The 21,175-nt window shown below is 39.1% G+C and overlaps 1 protein-coding gene across 2 annotated transcripts; it reads right to left on the bottom strand.

Moving 5' to 3' along the window:
• Positions 1-4,968: 4,968 nt before the first annotated feature.
• LOC148840008 (zinc finger protein 513-like) lies at positions 4,969-21,037 on the bottom strand. Of its 2 annotated transcripts, none has more exons than XM_088907895.1 (4): positions 20,296-21,037; positions 12,405-12,536; positions 7,327-8,019; positions 4,969-6,686 (listed from the first exon to the last, which is right to left on the bottom strand). In XM_088907895.1, exons 1-4 carry the CDS (start codon positions 20,333-20,335, stop codon positions 5,929-5,931), a joined length of 1,623 nt encoding a protein of 540 aa, XP_088764021.1. In that variant the 5' UTR covers positions 20,336-21,037; the 3' UTR covers positions 4,969-5,928. The 2 variants fall into 2 exon arrangements, with proteins under 2 accessions (XP_088764021.1, XP_088764029.1); XM_088907903.1 differs by having other exon boundaries at positions 7,522-8,019.
• Positions 21,038-21,175: the final 138 nt, after the last annotated feature.

Genomic DNA, 21,175 nt, shown 5'->3' with positions numbered 1-21,175 from the left:
ACAAAAGAGATCATGTCTGTAGTAGAATGAATGCTTAGAAAAGTGCAGTGAAGGAAAGTTTGCTGCAGTCTCAGGGAGGGATGTGGTCTCATGTAAGACCATTGGCTTGCTTGGTTGCTGCGTTAGAAGAGAGAATGTACAAGGTACAGACGTCTAGAAGATGACAGTAATCGGAACATGATTTGGTCAGGGTGGTGAAAGAACCAGTTTAAGCTCTTCCTTCAGAACTGGGCCAACTTCAGCATCCAGGGTGACAGCAACACATGCGAGTACTAGTACTTCAGCTTAGGTTTGGGTGGCTCACTGGTTGTGAAGGATGAGTGGAGACTAAAGCCCAGTGGGTACTCTTGATATGGAGGTAGGGAATAAATGTAGGCGCTGCAAAACCCATTCACTCCCACCTCTTTCACAACATACAGAAGAGACTGTCCTATCTATAATGTTGAGATTGAAATAAACATACACAAGCAAAGCTGTATAAACCAATCTCTTCTGAAGTTAGGAAGCTTTGTGAGCTGCAACAGTAACGACAGTAAAACAAATGGACATTCTTTTTCACAAACGTGCTTACAGATGGGCAGTACAGTGGCATGACACCTAGAACTATTATCTCACAGCTCTTGGATCCTTCTGAGCATGTGCCCGGCAGTGGGCAGGCATCTCTTTTAGGGTGTGGTTATGCCTGTGCTTCTTGGATAGGCTTTAGAATTGCCATCCAAGAGTAAGAGGCTTTCTAAGAATGGATACTCACAAATTTAAGTTGTGTCTAGAAGTTACTGTGGGATCTCTGGTGTTTCAGATCCAACATCACAGGTCAGAACCTGGGCAATATCACTGGCCAAGTGTGGCCAGGAGTCTGCAAGCGGCACCGCATTATCAGCTGAAAGTTTTTTTTTTTGCTTCATAATGTTGAAATAGCAGGTGTAACCAGGAACCCATATTGTGACCAAGATCCTGTATATTAAGAGTGAGATTAATACATTTTAATCTTCCAAACTATTTTTTAATCTGCTTTAGTGGCTTCATTTCTAAATGGGATATAAAAACACAACAGTGTTAAGAAATTATATTAGTAAGTAGTCCTTGAAAAAGATTTGTTTTATCCTCAGTTTTATCCTCTTTAAAATGTAAACCTTACCTTTTATCAAATCCTTGGACACTTTTAACTTAATATTAGTAAAGATTATTAATTATATGACCAAATATGAATGTAATATTTAATATTAACAAATATTAATAATATTCTTGTAGAAATTTGTGATAGAAATCATATCTGTGCTGGCAGTTCCAACCAAAACATCACAACAACATTCTTAATAATTGAACTTCTACACAGTTGTAATTAGTTTGGAATGCCCTTAACATTATAAACCATTGACAAAGTGAAATTCTTTGAAAATCCTTCCTTATCCTGCATTGACTGAAATGTCTTTCAATATTGAGATTCAAAGGGCTGTGAAGCTCTTTAATGAAGCACATTAAACTGGAATTGAAACAGTCCGTTATCCTAAAACCCCCCCTTGTGGTGAAAAATTATCAATTAAAAAGAAGTAAAAAAATACCATTAAGGTTACACACTCCTTGAAGGCCACCGTTTAATACTTGTTAAAATAGTGTTTAGTGTATGGAAGTCTGAGAGACATTACTTAGATATCACTTTTAGACATGCATCATTTAGACAACACAAACCATGCATTGGTGACAATAGCTATGATGGAGCGAGCTGAGACTTAATTAAAGCCTCGTCCTTCACTGAAGTAAATTGGACACACCTGCCTTGATTGACTGATTGATCTGTCTCAGCTCCTGTACTTCAGGCAGGGAGCAGGTGGATTAAGTCAAGAAAGATTGAAGCTACAGAGGGTTTAGTGTTTGTTTCTCTATGGTGTACTGTATTCCTGGATGAGTTTGAATACTCTGTAGTGTTTATAGTTGGAAACTGGGTGCCAGTAGGTCTCAGAAGAGACAGTGCAGGCACTCCAGTGCAGGGAAGACCATCTGTGCAAGGGAGAGCCTTGTTGGGTGTGCCAGGGAATGAAGCAATGTTTATATTGGCAAGGAAGACAAAGAATTCAGGAATTTGTCTGTTGCAGCTCTCTTGGTGGATAGAGGACTGATGAGCTTCTTCATGCGAGAAGAGAAAGTGAGGAAGATCTATTGGGGACTCATTCCTCTATGAAAGTCTGTTTTTTGGGGATGAGCAGGCTTCTCTGAAAGAGGACCACCAGCATATTTTAGGAGCTGTTCTGCAAGCCAACAGTGATAGGTCACTGGAATGCACATTCCTAAAGTGGGTGGTATGCTGGCTCAAGGGTCAACATTCACTGCAATGGTTCAAAGGGAGAACATTTTCCAGAGTGGATTATAGCAAGATCTACGATGGATTTCCAGTGCTATTCCTCTAAAACGGCCACACCCAGCTTCCATTGATTGTGTATGAGAAGCCAGTTGTGGTAGAGGCAGCATCTTGTCAAAGACAAGATCCCAAAAACTGTTTTGAGAGGTAGATAGCATAGTTGTCATATCCCGAAAGTGCCATAACACACATTAGGCCATTCAGTTGTATATAGCCTTAGCTCTTTCCACTCTACCTTTTATCTCTGCTTACATGTCATGTGCCCAGTTTTCTGTAGACTCTGCTTTACATCAAGAGGGGCAGGAGAGTGGTGTCAGAATAGGCTGGCTGCTGAGGAACAAGTAAAGGTTAATCACACTGAACATAAGAAGAAATGAAATACATTTCAGCCAGAGATCACAGGGACCCAAGAGCTGGGAGACCACTGAGCTTCATACCACTTTGAAGAAGAAACAATTTTATTGTTTCTTCTTTTTACATTTTAGTGTGGAATGAACCTTATTTTGTTACTTGTGTATTAATGGGAAGAATATCAGAACGTTGTGTTATCTTCTTGTTAAATTATATATATATAGTATCTAAGGTATTGTTCATTCAGTGAAAATATTAATTTCATAAAACCTTATTTACACTATAACTTCCAGTTTTTAAGAGTATCCTTTACAGTGCAAATACTTCAATGAGTGTTTCTGCAGAAATACCTTTTTATGAATTAATTAGTCATGATAAAAACTAAATGAGAAGAAGCTATCTATACATCAAGATGTTTGCAAACTGAAAAACTGCAATGGAGGTAGAGCAGTTTAAGCACAGAATGGTAATGAGAGCTTACAGCAACATAGTTATGAGTTAAATACTGGCTGTTGCCCACTTCAAGCCTATTCCATGTACATATTCACAGTAAGTTAAAAACTGAAAAACCACCAGTGTGGAAACAGAATATTCAATGAGGAAAGAGTAAAGTAGAGGTGTACTTGCCAAGGATTGTAATCATAATAACTTTATATTTTTCTAGATTTACAGTCTTAATGTTATAAATAAACTAGGATCTTGACTAAATCCTATATGTAATTTAAATCATGATAGGGTGGTGTAATCATGATATAGTTGGGTCTTCCCTGAAATAGCCTCCTCATTTTTCCATCAGACACTATGTGATTGGCCTGTGATCAAAGACTTTGTGTTTTCCCATACATGTGGGAAATCAATCACACAATCCCTGCATCACAGTATAAGCAAGACCACAGTGTCATTCATGCATTATTCAGTCTTCCACTGCTAGACATCCTTTGAAAACTGTACAAATTAGACAATATGATGTAGCCCAAATGACAAACATCACTGAAAATCATCCTTGTGAGTTTAAAATGACCAAGTGCCAATGTCTAGAAGTGCAGTGTGTGGCCACTCCTGCTATAGCCTGAAGTGACTTTTTGAATTTAACACACAATGAATGCGATATGCCATTGTTCTTTATCAGAATGTTGTATATTGGTGGAGCTTGAAATACTCATTAATCAATGTGCTAATGTTTTACCTCCCATTTTACAAGGTGCATTTAAATAAAGTGTTGATTTAGAAAGCAAAGACAATTAAAGTGTTTTGTATAAATTAGTTCAAGGAATCCACAAGACATCTGGATATTGATGAGCTCTGACAACATCTTCCACGTACAGGGTGGATGTAAAAACAAAAGGAATACCAAAATGAATGTCTTTAGTGCCGACTAAACTCAGTTTAACTTGGCGGAGCTAGACAGTTTAAAAATGAGCGATTTGCTCCACTAGTTTTGGAATGGGATGCGTCAGATTAGTCAATTTAACTCTCAAAGCAGCAGGCCATTAGTACCTAAATGCAGTTGGTGCTGGGTGGTGTGGAGTGAGCCAGAGTTTCCTCTGCTTTATATAGTATCTGTAGGCCCTGTGGCAGCCACAGCACGAAAAACGGCAAGAGGTTCTGACATGCACCCCTGCTGATCCAAGTGCTGTAGCACTAACAACACATTAACAATTGTTTATTTCAACCTGGTGTGGTGCCAAAGCAGTTTGCATTTAGAAATAAAAAAACAAATGTCTGAGTAACAAATTTGATTCATACAAGTTAGGGAATAAAAACAGTTTGCATTTTTAGGTCACTTTGGGAATCACAAAATACTAACACAGAAAGGATAAGAACAGCAAACCAGGCCAGTGAACAAGGCTTAATTTTCCAATAGATGCAGTCCTGTGAAAAACAAGGGTATTTGCCCCCTATCACATTTTCTGTATATTATCACTTTGGATGTTGGATGATTTTAAGTAATAAATTCAACAAGCACCAGACTTTGGTACTATTTGTTCTCCCAGGCTACCTTTATATACAGTATCACTAGGACCTACATGAAGATCTGATAACATTCAGGTGTTTAAATTATTTTATGTTATTTAAACCTTTCCATTATATTTTAAGATGGAATTTTTTGTCCAGATAGCACCACAGTTTGGAATGCTGTTAAGTACTTATTTATATACATATACAATCTACAAACCTCAAAAAGAACATGCTTTGGTAAGTCTCATGCCTGCATTTGCAAGAGCCAGGGTTTCTTGTAAAGCGGATTATGGAAACTAATCAAAAAGCGTACTCGTTTATTTCATAATCATTAAGGCAGTTACAGATGCACAAACAATGCATATTCTTATCTGATGAAAATGTTAACGACAAAATAAATCAAAAGCTGGGATACACGTTAAAAATGTTATTTTAGAATGACTCTTTCCTTTTTAAAAAATCTTTAAAAGTTAAATCAAAAAAATTTCAGTTCACATTTGTTGAATCAGCTTGACATAACAAACAGATTAAACAAATGACCTTTAATGTAAATGTCCCTTTAAATGTTTTGCCTTCTCAAAGGAAATCATGTTTAATATACTGAGAAAATATACCAGTATGCATCACATGTTCTTCTTCTGCCAAATAACAATCAATATAAAACAAATAATTGTATCATACAATCACTTTAAAAAATAAATGCTTTACTATCAGTCTGAATCATCCATGTTTATTACACATTTTTGTTAAAGAAAATGCCCAATTCACAGTTAACACAAACTAATAAGATTTTTTTTTAAATTACAGACATCCTGCATTACGGTCTTTAAAGATACCCTATTGAAGTTGCCTTAACATGACCAGGAGGATGATCTTTAAGTCAGTGCACGACTCTTTCCAACTGACATGAGTGAGATGAACAGAGCAATCAAACCCTACCATCTTCGCCTTACAAATGTTAATTCTCCTTCAGATTTTCAGACAGTTTTCCCACATGGCCATCTGCTCAAAGATCCAGGCTTGTAACTGCATGCATCATCCTGTGCTGCACTGAAACACATGCACTCACTACTGGGCCTATCAGCCAATAGCTCTCCCGCCCTACCAATCTGGAACCATATTGTACAAAAAAAAAACAAAATTCCAGGAACCTTTTTTTGACATTTTTATTCAAACCCATGTTGAAACTGATTCCGTTTAATGTTTTTTTTTTAAATTACTGTCGTCTGTTTCCCCAGGACACTCGAGATTTTTTTTTAAAACTATGATACTGCATTTCCTGGCTGTTGCACTTTAGTCCAGCCCTCGGTGGAGTGGCCGTGTTTCTTTTGGTGGCGCTTGTAGTTGTCCCAGTGGCCGGTGGTATAGGGGCACTCCTGGCACTTGAAGGGCTTCTCCCCAGTGTGCCGCAGCATGTGCCTTTTGAGGTTCATGCTCTGGTTGCAGCTGTAGTTGCAGACGCTGCACTTGAAGGGCTTGGCACCCGAGTGGATGCGCTCGTGGCGCTTCAAGTTGGCCAGGTTGCCGCAGGCGTAGTCACACAGGTGACACTTGTAGGGCTTCTCCCCCGTGTGCACCCGCTGATGCCGTTTTAGGTTGTCAAAGTGCGCAGAGGCATAGTCGCACTGCGGACACTTGTAAGGCTTCTCGCCGCTGTGAGTCTTCATGTGTCGGGCCAGGTGGTTGGGGTAGTGCGTGATGAAAGGGCACAGGGCGCAGGAGTAGACTTTGTCAGATTTCTCTGGGCTGCTGGGAGCCTCCTTGGACAGCATTTCCAGCCCGCACTTGCTGCAGATCTGGCTGGACGAGCCGTCTTCGTGCATGAAGCCGTCGTCCAACACCAAGCCACAGAGTCGGCAGGTGAAGGGGAAGAGGAGCTCAGGGAGGGTGTCCGACTCCTCCGCCACACCATCGGTGTCCAGCAGGCTGCGAGGATCCATCTCTGGCTTCAGGCTGGTGTAGCTCTGAAGGAAGTCAGTGCTGTTGCTGACATGGAGCGTCAGGTCCGAGACCACTGCGTCTGAAAAACAACACAACACGCTGCTTATTATACTCCTGTACAGCATGTTTCTCTACTCTTAATAAGGTTGCACCAATTTCCCCATTGATGTCTGTAGGACTTACATAGTGAATATAAAGTGGATTATATTCAATATTGGAATATAAATATTTCCAACATTGAAAACTCAAGAGATATTAAGCCTTTTAATGTTTTTTTTAGGGACCAGGGGCTATTCTGTTGACTTCCTCTAGGTTATCGCTCATTACCCCGATGATTACACAACACTTTCGGAATAAGACGCAAGTGATGTGCAAGCACAAAAAAAGAGGAACAAAAGGATTGTATCTACTTTACTCCTTTCAAGAAAAAAGGGAAAAACGTGGTGAAAAATCAGAGCATAAAAAAGTTATTTCTCTTAATGAGTCTCTTCATCTGTCATTAGGCCAGTGCTTGACAGTCAGGTTTACACAGTTGATTACTTTATTAATTTTTAGCCAATAAGAACAAACTTGAAATGATTTTAAGTCCAACACTTAAGTGCCAGGTTGGGAACAAGAGTTGCCCGTGTATAAGAAGGGCTGCTTTACCCTGTGCACAGTTTTACTGGTAATATCTAATATGCTACACCTGTTTTCGCGATTAAAATGCCGTGCGATACCTTCAGCTGCCCCAGGGGGTTCTTCGGTCTCATGGCCCATCATGTGTCTTTTGAGATTGCGGCTGTTGTTGGCCCTGTAGTCACACAGGTTGCACTTGTTGGGCTTGTCCTGGGTGTGCATGCGCTCGTGCCTCTTAAGGTTGCCCAGCGAGTTGCAGGCGAATGCACAGTACTCGCATTTGAAGGGCTTCTCACCGGTGTGCGTGCGAACGTGCCTCTGCAGGTTGACTAGCTGGGCTGAGGCGTAGGTGCAGTGCGGGCACTTAAATGGCTTCTCCCCGTTGTGCGTCTTCATGTGTCGCTTCAGGTGGTTGGAGTAGCGCGACGAGAAGCTGCACAGCTTGCACGAGTAGACCTTCCGCACGCTGCCGTTGGAGCCACCGTTCTCCTTGGAGGCGGGGGCGGAAACGCCGGTTGTCTCGTCTTCCTCCCCGCCGCCCCCTTCGCCCGAATCGCCACACTTCAGGCAGTAGGGGGTGGCGAGGTCCAGACCCCCCAGGGAGCTGTCCAGCAGCTGGCCGCACTGTCTGCAGGAGAGGTAGTGCTGTAGTGTGTGGTCATGGCTCTCCTCCCTTTCGCTCTCCGTATCCCGGGGGTCCTCTGCGTCGCTCTCCATGCTGAGCCGGTTGTAGCTGGAGCAGTCGTCATCGCTCAGCGCGTAGACGGGGATGACGATCTCAGCCGCCACCGAATCTGGGAGGAAATGTTGTGAAAGTTTATTGTAGATGACGGCTCAACATGCTACAATAAGAGAATCGAATGTAAAAACCTTCATGCGTAATATAAAGAAGGGCTCATAAGATAGTCGAGATACTATTTTAGCTGGAAATTACGACAAACAGCAGATAAAGTAGCTTTCAGTAAAGAAAGCAACAACAGAAGACAACAAAACTATGTATAATGTATCTGGTGAGAGTCAGTGTTCACTGGAACATCACGAAAAGGAAAAGCAAACAAAATGTAATGAATGGTATTTTACTGCACTTACATCAACGACACAGTCCAGTTAAAATACAAGTCAACAGTTGAGTGGAAAACATCTTTTTTTTTAAAAGAAAATCTCAAAACTGAAAAAAGGAAACAAGCCTGCAAGTTCAAAGCCGAAGAGAAAACTGCAGAAAACAAAAACGGAACAAAAGGCCTCCACCGGCTGATTCACATTTCACTCCCAACTTAAAAAGGAGCTTGCTTCTGTCCTGTTGTTTCTGAAGAGAAATACAAAAAGCCTTTATGCCACAGATACACATGGAATCTGAACAAAGCTGGAACCTGACCTTTGCTTTTATTGCATTCTCTAGAATTTCCACTTGAATGATTATTATGTGTAATGGTAATGCTGAAAAATGATGATAGTTACCAATGATAATGGTGATGAAGGGATTAACGATAATGATGATGATGATGATGATGGCTAAGGAGTGTTTTATGATAATGACTTCCCAAATGATGATAGTTTTCTTCACGACCTTACAATATAATGGCAAAGCATGTACGATTCAGTTTTGCAGCATTCTGGGAATCATTAATTCAAGCTAAAAACATTCAATGACAATACAGAAGAAAATCTTTAAAGATCTGTAAAGCTTTTCTACACAGAAGTACATAACACGTGGTTTCCACTCTTTACACAGAATCTGTGCTGCTCATTGAATCTTTACCAGACTGAGAAAAACCCAGAACAGCAGAGCGCAGACATTAACTGAACAGACTTTAGTGCGTTCTTAAACTCCTCTATTTTCATATATTTCCGTTCTGCATTTCTGTACTGCTTGCTTACAAACAGTAACATCAGGAAGCACTATGGATCTGGACACTGTTTCGTTCAGGACAGTGATCAGAAACACACAGCAGCAATCTTTATTATTAAAGTAGAGGAACTAAACTGGGTGTAAAAGCCAGCAGAATACACTGATTTAAATCCAACAGAGGTGGTTTGGCACTCCCTCAAAGACTACATTCGAAAGACAAAACCAACCACAAAGCAAGAACTCAACACAGCAATCAGCAAGCTGTGGGACAAAAAGCTGAGTGAACAAATCTGCAATATCAACAGATTTCGGTGTAATTCCTCATATTGTAGAACGCGAGGCACTTTGTAAGCATTGTTAGTTACTTCCCCGCTATAGGCTGTTTCATATGTACTTGTTTCATATATGCCCCATGTCAACAAATTATAACATTGGGGAAAAAATAATCTCATATGTAATGTATTTTTTCAGTTTTGTAATTAAAACTAAATGTTCTGTGTGCATGGAATGGACCTCTCTTTATTGATGCTCCTCTGGTTTTGTTTTCTTTCAAAACACTGTTTAGAAAAAAACAATTTGTGAAATGTTCACATTTTTATTTAAATATCTATTGCCTAATTGCATTATTGTAACCTTAGTTTGTTTGTATATGCGCAATTATGCGCTGACTATCATATGTCTTAACTGTGGTGTACATAGTTCAAACTGTGAGAATTACTGTTCAACAGGTATTTCCAGTCTGCAAAGTGATACAATTGTCACTAGAACTGTATGATTATTGCAGTAAAGCACTAATGGGTTCATAGACATTTAATACTGAACTGACTGTCTGACAACCACAAGCAGCTCTTAGAATTCATTGCACCACTTGGCAGTTTTACAGAGTAGTGCAGTCCTGCAACAGAATATTCTAAAAATGAAAAATGTCATACCATGGTGTTTACTACAGTATACCACCTAACACTTCACATATTTGAAGGAATGGAAATTTATTAGCAAAGTAATTAGACTGCTTTTATATTTTTTTGCACTAGCAAAAGTAAACATAGGTTGTTTTTGCAGACGTTCTTCTTGTTTTATTCACGCATTAAATTAAGATAAGGTTGTCAGACAGAGCCTTGTTGGCTGTCTGTAAGACAATTTAAGTGTAAGTAAGCTTTTTGATTGAAAAGAAACATTTATCAAAGGTCACCTGGACGTCACCTAGGGTGGTAGTTTAGTGACTGACAAGAAGATTTAAAATTGGGTATAGTTTAATGCCATAAGGGATTTTTGCTTTCAATGTAAGTTACATGACATCTGTTCATATAACTAAGCATTGGAAACTGCCTGCTTTTCAGAGATGCCTTTTCCTTTCTTCTGTATTCTAAGGGACAAAAAGGCTCCTTTAAACACCTTTTCACCTCAAGTTCTAGTTTGGTAATTTCTGCTCCTCAAAAGAAACATTATTTTTTACCTAAGTCTTCATATTCCAGACAGCTTCATCTGTACATATGGCGTAAACAACCTTAAAACGTTCATATTTTATAAGACTTTATAGAAAATTGGTGACATTGTGCTTTTAGAAGGCACAACGAATATATTATACAAGGAACACATTCGATTGATCTCAAACTCAAAGGAGATTCCCGTCTTAAATTTGCCATTTCAAAATAAGCAGTGTTTGATTCAGCATCATTTTTCAGCAAAACAGGCCAGATTTCTATTTTTGCCTGAATGAATGACTTCTTTCACAGGCTTCTCCCTGACTAGTTTTCTTAAGGAGGCTGTAAGAAATTTAATGGAAGAAAAATGTGAAGACACCCGGCAATTTTAATATTAATGCAGCACTGAAGAGGAATAAAGGAAAGAATCTTTTAATGGTCACATATGCTAATACATATTGCAAAACAACCAATTTAATATAACCACTGAGTCCTTTCTGTCACCTAATTTAGATATGAATGCAAACCCTGAATAATATAAGAACAGGAAAATAGACATCTGGATTCAAGAAACCAAGAACTTAAGTGAGGCCCAGGGTTTCCCCCACAGGGAAAAACTTAGGCCAGGTGGTTCCCAATTCGTAAGCCTTGAAAACTATTCGATTACCTACTATTGCAGTTGCTCGCTGGCAAATGAGCTTGCGGTATATTAATATGAAACAGTATTTCAATGTGGATTCTTGTGTACAATTTGTCGGTGTTCACACATTTGTTTGGCCAGGTGGTAAAATTGCAATGACAGCCCGTAGCTGCTACTCCTACACGAGATGAATAAAAACTGAAGGCACTGATGAGAGAAAGCAATTTCAGAAAATGTAATCCTGACATTATCAAGGGATTCATTCTAATAAGCACTGACAGAACATAAAAACATTTAAAACAATAACACTTTATTAATATTAATTAGTATAAATGCATGCGGTTCTAAAGCCTTCCAATGATTAAAGCTTTACGGTGAAGTAAAGTGGCAGAAAGCCTATGAAATAGATGTTCTTTGTAAAGAAAAATCACTGACATCTGATTAATCTTCCCATTTTATCAAACAGGCTCTGGCACAAAAATTTAAACACTTTGTAATATTATTAGTGATAAACATGCCTGTTTACAGTGAGGGAAATTGATGCCATAGAAAAATAAACTGTAGTATTGTACTGGTGTACAACTGCCAACAGTACTACTTTATCATTGCTGTTATCCAACTATTTTCAGTAACTTTATTCTTAGAAAGTCACAGTGAGCCTACGCTTAACCCCACAGCCTCAGAGTTCAAGGCTGGACTACACATCAACTGTTCTTCATGTCTCAGATCAGAGCTACGGCCCAAACTGAGTAGCACAGGGGAGTCTGAGGAGGTGTAAGCCAACTCTCCATGACTGCTCCAACCTGACCACCTCCTCACCACTCGGCTTTCAACATGTCACAAACAGCACAGCACTGCCATGAAGAGGGGCACACCCTTCACCAACAGTGCCAAAGGAGCAAAGAAAGCCCTGGAAACGATCCCCACCAGTCAGTGTGCTGCTGCTTAAGGAGTCCAATAGCGATTGCAAGGATATGTTTTTTCCTGCACTCTTTTTGGTAATTTATTATTTATAACCACTGTATGTCAACTTACAGAACTAGATACATATCATCCTAACTTGGGAAAAATATTCTGCAGTTAGCATATAGTTACATGCAATCTGTGACCTGAGTTGGTAGGACTTCTGGCAAAAAGATCTGAAAGCTACATTTTATGCAAAATACAAAATGGCAAGACAGGGTCATACACTATGGAAAAGCTTAACAGCCAGGTTTTATTATACATCCATCCTAAATCACTGGCATCGTCAAAAACCTCACCCACCTTCTGAGTCTCTCTCAAATCCTATGATCTTGTCGTCGCTGTCTCCGAACTCCAGATCCTGGCCCAGGAGGAAGTCACTCTCCAAGACAAGGCTCCCAGGATTATCCACTCCTAATCCATCTTCAGAATCCACTGGAATGACAACATAACTATATCAGACCACTGCAATCTGCAAAGATGCAACATGTCACATTCTTTCTAATGTGCATCTAATTAAATAAAAGATTAATCAACAGGGTCTATTGTGTAATCCGTACTGTAGGAAAGAAAGATTCATGTTAATTAACAAAATACTTGTGAGAGGAATATGCTAGGTTCAAAAGAAGATGAAATAGTTATTATTACTCCTCTCTGCAGTATAAATTTTCAGTAGCATTAGGACTACAAAAAAAACTTGAGGTATTATTAAACATCCACTCAAAATATTGCCATGATTCTTATTCCCTGAGGTTAAAGTACTGTTACTCTCACAACAGCACTCATTCATATTAGTCCTTTCAGAATGAAACTCTGAAACATTTAACCCAATATTATTTTAGTTTTTCCCATGTAGTCAGAAGATGAATCTATGTTGCTGACATGGAAAGAATTAAGAATAACATTCATCAAAAAAGCACTCACAAAACATTGCAATGTAAAGTAAATAGCAATCAGTACTTAAACATGTCAATAATATTTCCTTTAAAGAAATTAAGCAAGTCCAAACATTGAAGATAACAGCACCAATCGACTAGTTTACATAATGTACACATTTTACAAATGAAATTCAGGAATTATTTCCCTCATTTGCACCTAAGTTTTGTTCTGTATACTCAAGTTTATTTTACAGTAACATTGATAACATGGTGATTTATAAGCATCTGGTTTCCTTGTGAATCTGATATCTGCTACTTTATGGTAAGCTCTGCACTAATTTAAGTGCTGTAATGCCCTCCTAAGGAATAAAACAAGCTTTTTTCAGTGATGCAGAATAAGAATAAATGTTATGAACGCGCTGCAGATATGATTTAAACTGAAATGTGAACATTCAAAGAGATCATTTGAATATCCCTTTTATTGTGCTAACATTGCTCCAACAGCTCTTCTGCAAATTGTGCATTACATTATTTCAAAGAGTTCAACTCTTTGATTTTTTTATGGTCAGATAATTTTTCTCTCAAGCTGTGGGAGGTGAAGGGAGGTGAACAATGGAACAACAGTGGAGAATGAGACAAAGGCCATAATTAGGTAAATCTGTGCTAACGAATTTGTCCTTTTGAGCCAACCCTTCTAAACAATACATAGCAATCATTAAAAAAAAATGCCAGAACATTTTATTTTCAAGCTGTCAATTAAAATTCCTTGGTCTAATTTATTCAAGATACACCTATCAATGGATGACACAACACCACAACCATATCAGAGATAATTAAAGTGCAATGGCACTGTTTAAAGACATCAAGTTACTATTCATGCAATTTTCTCCTCAACAATGAACAGGAGTCACACCAGAAATCATTTCGTGCTTCCTGAGCAAGACACTTTGGCTGTTAAAGGCCCATGGCCCTTAGAAAAGCATCTGTCCATTCATGGACATCCTTTCTGGTCACTAAGGTTGTTTCATAAGATGCTGGAGGAGGGCTTCGTTTTCCCAGAAGAACTGAAAATCATAAAATGTAAGCCTTAATCTGGAAATCTGTGCCTATTTTATCTGGTAGAAAAGATTTGGTATGCCATTCAGAGTATTTTCAAAGCAGTGGTGTCTTACATAAGATTTACAATAACTCCACGAAAATAATAGTATTGTACCTATAGAGAGACAGAAGATGCAAAACAGCTTCAGCTCAAGAATCTGCAAATGCAGATAATGGATTAACTGATGCATCCAATCATTATGCAGAATAAAAAAGGAAAAAACATGATTTTAAGAAATCCCTAGAGACCTTTGGCATTTTTGGAAATTTACCAATGACAGGTCAAAGTAGCTCTATCCATTTTGTCTTTCAAAATAATTCAATTATGTTATGCCTAAACGGTGGGGATATCATTGTAACTCTGCAATGGATTTACAAAAGTATATGCTAATTTTACACTTTGCATCATCCTTATCTGGATTCAAATTGGCCATCTTACTTGGTCAATGCGATGTGAAAGGTTCACTGCAGAAGCAATACAAATTCTTGCACGCTACTAACTGGTCTACAACAGGAATCTATTTTTAGAATTAATGTTGAGACCTCAGCATAATCTGTGCAGCATTCTTTAGAGGATGTACAAAATGTGCTGAAACGCCTTGTGGACATTTCCTGTAACACAGCATTTAACGTGCTGGCAACCTTGCTAATAAAAAGCCATTATCTATAAATTTCCACTTTGCAATTCTTATGCGAAAAAAAGATTGACAAGCGCACATTTATGCGAGGGAAGCATGAGCAATAATTTAGTCTTAAACAAGAGCCTCCTACTCCCAGCCTACTGCTCTACACTACTACTCATACAAGGAGAGACAGACCCAGATCAGTACATTCCAGGTTTGGTCAGTATTGTAGTACGGACAGGCCTAAGACAAATGAAGCTATGTAACCACAGTTCTGTTGAATCTGCTCAAAACCAAATTATTTAACCTTGTCTCATTTCATTAAAATTACACAGTTTTCACATCACTTTTAATCTATACTTTTTACTATATCCTAACACCATTTGCCTTTTATTGCTTCCTCACATGTATCAATATTACAACCCTAATTTTTCACAGGTTTAATTCAGTACTTCCCATTTTGTATTTACAGATTATGTTTTTACTACCTGCTTGCAAATCCACATACTTGTCTACAGGTCTTCTGCAAGGTGTTTGCCAAGTCTTCATTTTTTTATTTCATTTGCTGATTTTACAGTGATTGCTAATACTCCTATTTCAGTATTATCTGCTATCTTCATCAATTTGCTAATTATACCAAAATCTCCACTAGTTACATTACCCCAAATTCAGCATCCATCCCTTATCTGTACTATTTCCTCCTTTTTCAACAAATACGCTCAATCCACACACATTTCCCAGACTATATACCTGAATTCTATATTCATAGTGAACTTTGGCAACAGGAGCAGTATAACTGGCATCACACATGTTTTGAAACAGCATTCATTTCAATGCTTCTAAAGAAGACGTAACCTTGGGAATAAAACTAAGACCGAATAAAACAAAAAAAAAAGGATTTTATTATTTGGAAAATGTCATATTGTCTAACAAACAGAAACAGAGAGGTTAGTATTGGATCTAGGCTACCCAAAGAAACAGCAAACAGGTTACAGCATTACATTCCTGAAGCCTGATCCCTTCAGGTTTCACAAGCTAAGGAAGGTTAGGGACACTGTTCTGTAGGGAGGTACTGGTCATTGGATGAGACATTAATAATAATAATAATAATAATAATAATAATAATTGCTTACACTTATATAGCGCTTTTCTGGACACTCCACTCAAAGCGCTTTACAGGTAATGGGGACTCTCCTCCACCAATGTATCCACAATGTATGGACGACGGCAGCCATAGTGCGCCAGAACGCTCACCACACATCAGCTATCAGTGGGGAGGAGAGCAGAGTAATGAAGCCAATTCATAGAGGAGGATTATTAGGAGGCCATGATTGGTAAGGACCAATGGGAAATTTGGCCAGGACGCCGGGGTTACACCGGGGTTACACCCCTACTCTTTTCAAGAAACGCCCTGGGATTTTTAATGACCACAGAGAGTCAGGACCTCTGTTTTACGTCTCATCCAAAGGACGGCGCCTGTTTACAGTATAGTGTCCCTGTCACTATACTGGGGCATTAGGACCCACATGGACCACAGGGTGAGCGCCCCCTGCTGGCCCCACTAACACCTCTTCCAGCAGCAACCTTAGTTTTTCCCAGGAGGTCTCCCATCCAGGTACTGACCAGCTTAGCTTCAGTGGGTTGCCAGTTGTGAGTTGCAGAGTGATATGGCTGCTGGCATTAACCTAAACTAACATCCTGACCACTTAGGCCTACTTAGTTATTTATGATCCCACAACACTTTCTGAAAGAGTAGGGGTGTTAACCCCAGAGCCCCCCAGAGTGGCTAAAGTTCACTCTACACAATCTAGCCCACCTAATTCAACTGGTGAAACAATTTCTCACTTTTGCACCTGATCTACTGCGTTCTCCCATTTACATCAGGGACAGGCTCTGCAGCTTGCCATACAAAATTGTGACACACAAATTACAGTAACCCATTTAAGAGATTACAACAAATGTCCTTCTGAAGAAAATCTTGAAAGTCACTATGAGTTACAAAACACCAGCATCATTCTCCATTTACAATTATAGGCAATAATTCAAATTTAATTTAGAATGGAAAAGGAGCAAATCCAAGTCAGCAAGAGATGACAGACTGTGGTGACAAATGCTAGGACTGAAAGCAGTGGGGATGTGAAACCTTATAGAAACAAATGCAACAGACTCATCCCAGAATGTAATCCCACACACTAACGATCCAGTAGCAAAGAAACAGCGACTGTCCTGACTAAGACTGAAAGTTTTGTCTGTCGATCTGAAGCCTTTGTCTTGTTTTCACACATAACAATTGAGTGAGTTTAAGGACTGACAAATTTGAGTTGAAAGAGTTGATAAATCCTCTTTTTTCCTGACAAAAGCCTTAGATGTCTATCTCAGTCATGGTGAGTTGTACCTACGTTGTCATTAAGATTAAAATTCTCCCAGATTTCAGTACAATGCTTTACTGACAAAGCAAAATGCATAAACATTACCATTGATAATTGTCAGATACAGTAGAGTCCTGATTATCCAACCTAAACGAGACCGATAGTATAATATTTTAATTGAAAATGTCAGATAATGCGGAAACTGAGTAGACAAATCATAGATTATGTATGAAGTATGAAATCTGGTTTATTATCTACTGTAACTCAGAGCTTTTTCTTGAAGTATCAGACCTGTGATAGGCATTTTGCTGCGTGAACCACAAGAACAAAGCTTCACTGACCTTTTCATATTCACATTTCTTCATCGTTTTTCTGTCCCTCAATCCTTCAATTGAGGCCCGATCAGAGCACCACTTTTCTATCTCATTTCTTCTCCTCTTCCAGTCACCAACTGTAACTCGTCCCACACCGAATTCAGATGAAATTTTTCGCCTTAAGTCTAGTCTTTCTAACGCTTCAAGCTTTTGTTCCATTGAAAGAACTACTTTCTTTCTCTTTGCTTCTTAAATAATAAAATTATATATATGAGCCCAAACGAACAAGCGAAGCTACGTTAATGGCAGTATTTGACGCACTGAGAGACAAAGCAGCATGGGATTGGGCAAAATTAGTATGTATGTGCACACATACAATACATAGTATATATGTATATAGCATGTTGATTGCTATGTCAGATAAAACTGAAGGTCGGAAAATCGAGACCGTATTGTACTGATAATCAGCCACATGAACACGGAATAAAACTACATTATACTCTTCCTATTGACAAGCCTATATTGTTACCACTAGCAGTTGACTGTATAGTATTTATCATGTGGATAAAAGTCATTAACTGCTATCACTTGTTCAGGAATCATTACCTTTAGTGCACACATACGAGGGAAAGGGGGTATTTTGACTGCATGGCCTCCAGTCAGTAATGCAACAACAAACCTTCTTCTTGAATCAGAAAAAGACACAGAGAGGTGGTAACAGCCTTCACCACCATGGTCAAACAAACAGCAGGTTTTAAGAACAACCCTTAAAGAGAGACCATAATTCCTACAATCATGCTTCTCCTGGCCCTGATATCTACTCCCTCCACATCCTCTCTCACCCCCTTCAGGACTCCTCTGCTGGCCCATGAATCATCCTTCCCCTCCCTCTCTGGCTTCCTGTGTCTGTTCTCTTGCTTTACTCCCCAATGTTAGTAGCAGCTGCCGCAAACTAAGGCTGGTCCACCTCCCACCATCTTTTGGAGCTGCCAAAAAAAAACCCTTGGTCATTCCACGCGAGTACTATCTTCTATTTTCTTTACAATTTAATTAAAGGTGTTTTCTACACTCTTCTCTAAATTCCATTACTGATGATTTCTCCATATTCATGGTCCCCTGCAGTCTGGTGGTAGGACTTTTATAATGCCTTGCATAAAGCCAGATTGTATTGTAGACGAGCACAGCTGTGCTCAAATATTCAGCTCTCAGGCTTACCAGTTTAATATACAAATATGATGGCAAGCTTAAAGTCTTCTCTGTAGCTATTGCAGAAGGAGTAGGAAGATGTAAGGACCTGCCAGTTACCACGGTGCTAGTGAGGAAAGTCAGTGGAGAGCTGCCAAAAGGTGACTGGAACTAAGGCTGAGAACTGTTGTCGCAGAAAAAAAAACAAGACTCCAGCACCACCGTTCTCACTGTTAGTGAATTTGAAAATGATCAAACGGCAGGACGACTTCAGGAAAGGAAATGCTTGCACCTGTGGATCTCAGAGGCAGCTCCTTTTGTATTGCAAGGAACCCCGACATCAGTTGTGAAGGTGTCGGTGACAGGCAGATGCTTAAACTGTAAAGAAAGGCTTAAACTGTGTTGTAACCACACTATTTCTAGATCGTTAAAAAGGCTGTACTATAGAAACGTAAACAAAAAGGATGTATGATCCTAAAAGAAGAAAGGAAATTTGAGAAATACTTAATCAAATAAAATTAAAATGTTTACCTTTATTAATACTCATAAAATAGTTTCTTCCTAAACCATTGACTAAAATGTATTTCAACAACTTTTAAGCAGAAAATGAGGAAGACGCGTGTTAAAGCTTTAGGACTGGAGGTTTAGTATTTCTGTTACACATTTAAAATTAAAAGAAAGCAACACACAATACAAGAAATCGGCATACCCACTTACTGACAATGTTCACCAAAGCCTTAACACTTAAACTACCTACACCTTATATAGACTGAATAAAATGAACTGAGAGCCGCCGATGCAAAAATTCAGGATGCTGCTTTCTAATTCATTTTCTAAATGCACTCAAAAAAATGAATGTGCTCTACTAATAAGTCTGAAATTAAATGTGCTTCAAAAAACAAAATCACAAAGTTAGCACTAGACCACCTGAGCCAGTTAAGCTTTACTTAATTTATATATAAATGAGAGTTAAGTTTCAGCCTCCACAAAAAAAGTATTTTGTTAATCCAGCAGTCATTTTTGCTTCTGTTTTATTGAGCTACATCAAACATTGTTAAATGAACAATATCCATACCAGTTTAATTGTAAGTGGATTGCTACAGTATATTATATGAGGCACACTTAAAACCCCAGATCAGCTTTACTCAAGCAAATTATAAAAATAACCCTCGTTCATAATCGTGAAAATGTTCGTTATGCTTCATTTTAACAATCATACAGTAAACCTACTGTGCTCATTAATTGGCATTACACCCTCGATCAAGGTACTTTAAACTGCTCCAGTAAGCGTATAAGCGAGTACTCTCCAGTCATTATAAATGTATGAACTGATTAGTCGATTAGACTCATGTAAATTTAGCTTACTGAAACTGGAAGGAATGTGTGAATCTACGAGATGTTCAGACCATTTTGAGAATTCATACAATGGGACCTCAAGCTACAAACACGTGATTTTCATTTTTTTAATTCAAACAAGTAAAATCACAACCAGATTGAGGAAACCCAGACTGAACGGTTTGATCATTAAGAAAACGTGACAGCCCGGATAAACACAGAGACGGGGAACACGATTTACATACAATGACAACAAATGGGTTTCTTGTACCTCGTATTTTCAACCAAAATCCCCGTCAGGTTTTCTAAGTACATGTTACTCACAGAAATGGCACATTTTGATATACAGTATAAGAACCACTACAGCCGCTGGAATAAAAAACCGTACTTACATTTCACAGGCTGTGGGTTGGATTGTTTCCTTCTGGGCATTTTATGGCCAGCTTCTCGCTTCTGTGCTCTCTTCTCGGTGACTGTAAGGCCTCAGCTCATTCCTTTAAACAGCTATGTCTCTTCCTCGCCATTCAGGGCTGCGGTGCACACAGACACAAGCTCGAAACGCTCGGCCTCACCACGGTCATGCTTTGTTTCACGGTAACGTGAAGCTACCACGGCAGAGACATGTTGTTCCCCAAGATGTTTAAAATGCAGCTTTAAGTGGGTTTTTTTAGAAGCAATCGTTAACACACCCACAATTCAAAATAAACCCCAAATCATCATACTGTGACGATTTCACACAAATGTCGCTCACCAACCGCAACGTAAAGCTGTGCTCTGACCTGTCACTCTCGCACACATATGTCCACCTTGTCACGACGTTCAGCGCCGCATAGGTATTTTGCCAAATTGTAAAACGTGCGGCGATTCACCATTTACACATCAGCAACTAACATCGGTAGCTGCAACCGAATAACATAAACAAACTCGACTTTCCGTTATTCCTCGCTTTGGCAATCTATCACGGGCTCTCCCATGTAAGACTTTAACCCTGGACGCCGCTGCAATTTGAATTTAAAGCGTAGTTTCTCCAGTGAAGGAACTGGGCAAGCGGTAGGCAATTCCTTAACTTAATTGAGTTTTCATTGTATACGTTTTTTCTCTTCTCCACCAGCTGCCTTCCGTTCTTCCATGAGTTTCCGCTTCCGTCGTCCCGCCCCCCTCTTCCCCCTACACTTCCGGTGCTCATGGTCCTTGTAGTGTTATTGGAATTCAGGTACTGGATTACACCTCTTCTAAAACGGCTTGCATATAAAACACATAAAGTTTCAATAA

Source organism: Atractosteus spatula, chromosome 2, assembly GCF_055471065.1.
Source record: "Atractosteus spatula isolate fAtrSpa1 chromosome 2, fAtrSpa1.hap1, whole genome shotgun sequence".
In the NCBI taxonomy this organism is placed as follows: Eukaryota; Metazoa; Chordata; class Actinopteri; order Semionotiformes; family Lepisosteidae; genus Atractosteus; species Atractosteus spatula.
Note: the sequence above shows the minus strand (reverse complement) of the source record. Positions and strands in the feature narration are given on the sequence as shown.

Bases quoted from the DNA above. Each gene is read 5' to 3' on its own strand.
- LOC148840008 (XM_088907895.1), bottom strand. From the start codon at position 20,335: ATGCCCAGAAGGAAACAATCCAACCCACAGCCTGTGAAAT. The intron at 12,537-20,295 runs GTAAGTACGGTT...TTGTCATTCCAG, and splicing joins CAACCCACAGCCTGTGAAAT to TGGATTCTGAAGATGGATTA. The intron at 6,687-7,326 runs GTATCGCACGGC...GTTGTTTTTCAG, and splicing joins ACCCCCTGGGGCAGCTGAAG to ACGCAGTGGTCTCGGACCTG.